Source organism: Phoxinus phoxinus (assembly GCF_949152265.1).
Source record: "Phoxinus phoxinus genome assembly, chromosome: 19".
Taxonomy (NCBI): Eukaryota; Metazoa; Chordata; class Actinopteri; order Cypriniformes; family Leuciscidae; genus Phoxinus; species Phoxinus phoxinus.
Genome location: NC_136894.1, coordinates 16,772,923 through 16,778,922, shown reverse-complemented (window position 1 = coordinate 16,778,922; position 6,000 = coordinate 16,772,923). Strand labels below are relative to the sequence as shown.

At 37.9% G+C, this 6,000-nt stretch overlaps 1 protein-coding gene across 1 annotated transcript; it reads right to left on the bottom strand.

Moving 5' to 3' along the window:
- Window positions 1–394: 394 nt before the first annotated feature.
- Window positions 395–5,707, bottom strand: rab42a (RAB42, member RAS oncogene family a). Its single transcript, XM_079590419.1, has 2 exons — window positions 5,365–5,707; window positions 395–3,868 (listed from the first exon to the last, which is right to left on the bottom strand). Exons 1-2 carry the CDS (start codon window positions 5,577–5,579, stop codon window positions 3,442–3,444), a joined length of 642 nt encoding a protein of 213 aa, XP_079446545.1. The 5' UTR covers window positions 5,580–5,707; the 3' UTR covers window positions 395–3,441.
- Window positions 5,708–6,000: the final 293 nt, after the last annotated feature.

The window sequence follows — 6,000 nt, the reverse complement described above, 5'->3', positions numbered from 1 at the left end:
TTTTGTAATTTTTTTTAAAAATATGAGACATCGGCCATTTTTCCTACAGAATATTACAACAGAATAACATGGAGAACCGGATCTAATGTTGTTGATATATTAAAAACAGGGACACATAAAAGGCAAAATATTTTCTCCCTATTCCAATTCTCTATGTAATATATATCAGGCAATAGTACCAAATCAACCTTTTAAATTACTGTGAAATCAATTTAATTACTTGCGAGAAATGTACCGTCTGTCATATTAGGTGAATATAGAGTTGGGGACAATAGAACCATTGTAAATAATAGCATCTGCTGTCATATGTGTATTCAAGTGCACTTTAAATCTGCAGTTTGATGAAAATCGTGGCATTATTGAACATCAATGTGACAACTTCCTAGCGATAGTAAGTCATATTTGTGCAAAAAAAAAAAATATCTAATTTATTTATGTCATTATCTTCTTTTTAGGATTGTGAATGAGGCAGAGACATGCCCCTCCACACAAAAAGTATGAAGTTTATGCCTTTTTTTATAGGTTTGGCCACCTTTTAATCGCAGGGCATTACAGGAACTGCACTTTGCTGATTCAAAAACCTCACAGGTCTTTCAAGGTTTACTGGGGATGGGAGGAATCCAAAGCCCATCAACTAGTCACGGGGGTACCTGAAGGGTCAGTACTAGGACCCCTACTCTTCTATATTCTTATACATTACTGGGATCCTATATTACACAGGCACGCTGATTCTCTTACTATTGCTATGTGAAGAAACACAACTTTACTTTTCATCTTAGGTAGCTGCACTGGTATTGCATTGCCTGGCGGACCTCTCAGCAAAGAACATCACCTGCAACTCAATCCAGCAAAGACTCTCGTCTACTCAGCCACTCCTACGATTCAGCATAATTTCACCATTCCGCTTATAATTATCCATCCTGTTTAGACAAAAATCTTTTGGAGATCTTTGATGACCAGCAGACATTCAGAGACCACACTGCAAAGACAGCACCATCATGCAGGTTTGCACTGCACTGCACCAGGAAGATCCTTCCTAATAGAGAATGCCAAACAACTTCCCGTCATTTCTAGACTTGATTGCAAAGCTCTTCTGGCTGGACTTCCAACATGCGCAATCTTCCTAACCCTACATCCGGACAGCTGAATCCCTGACAGCATTCAAGAAACGACTGAAAACTCATCTCTTCCATGAGCACTAATCCTGCTGACTTAAAAAAATAAAACACTTATATGGTTTCACTATTAAATCCCTCTCTGTTCAAGCTAGTATATTCTGATCAATGTTTAAATTGTTGTAATTTTTAGCACTTCTTGTGTTTGCCTCCATTGTAAGTTGCTTTGGATAAATGCGTCTGCTAAATGAATAAGTGTACACATAAAATGTAAAAGTTCTGAATTCAGTAACTCATTAACAAACAGCAGATGTTTGTTTATCATAATGAATGTTATTCAATTCAGCTATTGGAAATTTTTCCTTTTTCTAATATTTTAGGTTGTCTTACAGTAGGCTACATAATTTTTTATACCTGTTTTTATTACTTTTAGTTAAAAACACCTCAACAATGTTTTGTCTATTGTCTATAGATATATAGGGGGAACAAAATTGGAAGCATTTCGACATAATTTCTTTTTCAATTGATTTTTTTAGTTTGAGTTGGACACGCATACATTTGTTTAGTTATAAATGTATCTTTTTCATTTAAGATGTATTTGATAAAATTAAGTTGAACCAACTTTTTGTTGCATGAATCTGGGGGATAGATACCCACAATTCTAGTACAATGTATTTTAAGTAAAAAAAAAGCACTGTTATCGCTCATAACTTCTGGAGATATATAGCGCAGACACCAAACACGGATTAAATGTTCTAGTTTGCATGTGTCGAGTGCCTGTGTTCGTGCTATCGCTACGCATGGAGTATAGTTTGAAAGCCTATGTTTCATATAGCACGCTATTTGTGTTGTAAAGTTGATACTTTGGGCTTAAGGCGACGTGCTAACCAATGGAACCTCATATGTTCAGTCAGTGACTGTTTTGAAATGCTAAGTAGCAATTTGTTGTACACTTGTTAGCGTGTTGCTGAGCTAATATTGGATATTAATCAGCACAAACATACATAGCACACACACATTTTGGGTAAAACAGTCCATTTAATTAGATTGATATTTTTAGCATTGAATGAGATATACTTATAATCAACATTTATTTTGACTTAATCTTGGATGATACACATGATGCTGCCTAGAAACTGTGTCTTGAAGCAGCATAATTGTTCTGTCTGTTTTTTTGGAACAGTCTTTGTTTCAGGAATTCATCTATGATGCACTACAATGCTGTCTAGATGGGCAGATCACTAGGTTTTATATGCTTTTGGAGAGTGAATACTACATCAACAGATTTTACAATTTATCCATGAACAAGTGATAATTTAAAATATTTTGCAATTACGGTTATTTCCTGAATTATTACAATAAAATATTTTGGTTTGGTGCACATAATAATGTCTGCAGAAGTTGGGATGTTATAACAAAGTGTTTAAAAAAAAGTAATAAATCAGAAATGGATGAAATTGTGCAATTACATTGGCAAACCCAGTGATTAGTTGGAAAAAAAGGTTTAGTCTTGCCTTTTTACCCAGAAATGATGTCTACCAGCCAACAACTGTCCTTACTGTCTCAAATTCTTATCTAAAATGGGAGTTTTGTGGCTTTCAGTCCAAGTCTATTCAGTCCAAGTAGCAGCAAATTTTACTGCTACTAGGGAAACGGACCAAATAATATTGATGACATATTTGTCAGGTCAAATTCTCTTCAATGTCCTCCTCCTAATACCTGCCAACTGACAAGCAATAGGAAGTAGCAAATGATGGTGCACAGCACTAACATAAGCTAAAAGCTATTGGATAAGGACAAGCCATTTGTCCAGCTCCAAATATCTGCTTGAAATGTCAACATGTTGAAAGAAAACTATGTTGTCAAGCCAATGCATGGGGTCTTTAAATCTCTAAGTGAATGGACAGATTCAATTGGAATCACTATGTTCTGTTTTTTTTAAATGACAATGGTATCACAGTAATAATGGTTAAAGGGAAAGGAACAAGCCAAATAAACCGTAATAGCTCCAGAGGATGGGAAGTACAATGATACATACAGATCAAACTAGAATGTAAAAAATGTTTATCCACACGTTATCCACAAGATTGCTGCAAACTTCAGAACAGGGGTGAATTTCAACAATATGAAGCAGGGCCTGTCCATGCGAGCCTAAATATACTACACCTTTGAATGGCTTGTACCATCAACCTCAGACAGCAACAACAAGGTAAGTGCAGCGGTCCAGGCCCTGAGGCAGTGACCATGATGCGACACATTAGTGAAAGCCGAGGTGAGCAACGACCGACTGATACACAGGTGAGCAATTACAGGTGGATTGTGGAAGTCAGCAGTTGCAGCTCTTTTCTCGCTCCGCCTCCTCCTCGGCTGGATAAAGGACTTTAGCGGTGAGGCCACTCTTGACCCCATCCCAGCCGTCACGCGTGGAGATCTCACCCATCTTCATCAGCTCATAGATGTCCCGTGTGAGCAGCTCGAAAGCACGTTCCACGTTGCTGTTGCACTTGGCTGAAGTTTCCACGTAGCGGATGCCGAGTTCGGCCGCCAGCTGCTCCGCCTCGTCCCGCGTCACCTTGCGGTCGCGGCTCAGGTCGCTCTTGTGGCCGATCAGGATGTAGACCATGTGATGAGGCAGGATGTGCTCGCTGACTTCTCGGTGCCATTCACGCACGTGATCGAAGGTCTTCCTGTTCGTCAGGTCAAATACTAAGAGCCCGCCAACAGAGTTGCGGTAGTAGGAAGTAGTGATGGACCTGAGGGGGAAAAGAAGATGATATTTTCAAGTCTCTTATGATTACATGGATGCACCAAATAATTCCAAGATTCTTAGTTAAGTTAAACTCAATCTAAAAAATAAGCACAAAGCTCCATCACTACATCTAACTATCAGATAATAGCTATTTTACGCCAAAACATAAAATAGTTACGAATTGCAGTGAGATCGTGTTAGAAATGTGAAGCTCTTGAAGAATTTTATAAAATCACTTACATAAAATCTTCTGGCATATTGGATTAATCTTTTTTTTCTTCTTTTTTTTTTTACAAGTTGTAGAACCCATCCAATTCCTTTAATACCCAATTTGATACCTTGCTCATTTACATCTGAAACCAGAAACCATTGAGGCTTCAGTTGTGTTTAATTATTAATTGTGTATTTTTACTTTGCTACCTAGCATACATCTCAGTGTAATGATATTGAAAAATGGATTTTGCAAGCTACCTAATATCCAAAGAGAAAATAACTTTTTAAATATGAAAAATCAAGTAATTTATAAGTTACATTAAAGTTATATGTATGAGAATAAACTCATATTGGAATAATCTATTACACAAACATAAGATCATATCAGGACCAGTACACAGCATTAATACTGCAAAAGGACGTTCACGGGGCACTGATGCTATAGAAATGTATGCATTCCTTATTTATTTATTTGACCTTATTTAATTAGACTATTCCACATTTCACGGTGGCAATAGCACTGGCATGCATTCAGAGTGACTTTCTATATACATTTTTGCATCTGCAGTTGCTTGTTTCAAGGTGTCTGGTCAATAATCCATACTAAAATGATTGCAAATATACATTTAATGCTAATAGATCGTATACCTGAAAGGATGCTGAGCAGTGAACCTTAGAGTCCATTTGTGAATAGTGTGCATGATAGGCCTATTATATGTGGAAAAATCAAGTGGGAGTCTGATCATTCTGAATACATTTATAAAAACAAGAAAGGCTTTTGTGGTGGTTGATTTTTACATTTCATGAATGGTCCTTTAAAGCATTGAGGGTGGATGTTTGTGCTTCCCTGAAGGCAAGCGGTGCTTCAAAAATAGGGCAAGCTGATCAGAGACATCAGGATCTGAGCCCAGTGACAGTACTAAACCAAACACGCTCATTACTGAATGCAAACAGGTGAGGCATTTGACACTGGAACAAATCAATGAGATGAGCCAGTTTAACTCATTCATTGGTAGGCCTGTGAATGTGAACCCAGCAGGTAAATGATATAATAGGCATACACATAAAAGTAGAATCATAGGCTATGATATAAAGGGCTAACCTAGAACATAACCCTGCAAGATTACACAACCAATGACATCGCAAAAGCATGCATGGATACTTGCAGTCATTATGTGTGATAAAATCATAGTGATAGGCTTCGCATTCAATCCATATCATGGAGACATAGCCAGCAGACATGAACATTATAATACTTAGTATTATTATTATGAATAGAGCACTAACCTGAATCTTTCTTGTCCGGCTGTATCCCACAGCTGTAGTTTGATTTTAACCCCGGGTTCGATGTCTATTGAACGGGCGTAGAAATCCACACCGACCGTAGGGTCCGCTACATCGCTGTATATGCCATCCGTGAACCTCTTAAGCAAAGATGATTTGCCCACCGTCGAGTCCCCCAGCAAAATGATCCTAAACTGATATTGCCATAAAATATCCATGGCATAGTGAGTCGAGAGCTCCAGCCACAGGCTCAAAGACAAAGCAGAAGCGCTAACGGTGTTTACATTGAGTGTATGGAGCGGAGCGGCGGGGGCGGTGAGGTGGATGTGCTGCAGTCATGTGATGCACTCATTCTCACATCTCAATTCCAACTAATGTGTAACTACAGCAAATGACCTGAATTACTTTCATTTGAGGACTGGAGGAAGCGAAACCTATTTTGCTACATAAGCATTTCCTTACACATTATATCATTAGGCCAATAGCTTTTATTCTTATATGGTAGCCGCAGGACTAGCTGTATGTATTTAGGATACGTTTATATAATATTCGTAAATATTTATGTAGGCCTACTTATAAACCAATACACCATGAAAATCAGTGCGATAAAATGTTTTTACCACGAGTAAACAGAAGCGG

Excerpts from the sequence above, each read along its gene's own strand:
- rab42a (XM_079590419.1), bottom strand. The coding sequence starts at position 5,579 with ATGGATATTTTATGGCAATATCAGTTTAGGATCATTTTGCTGGGGGAC. Across the intron at positions 3,869-5,364 it reads GCCGGACAAGAAAGATTCAG|GTCCATCACTACTTCCTACT; the intron begins GTTAGTGCTCTA and ends TTTCCCCCTCAG.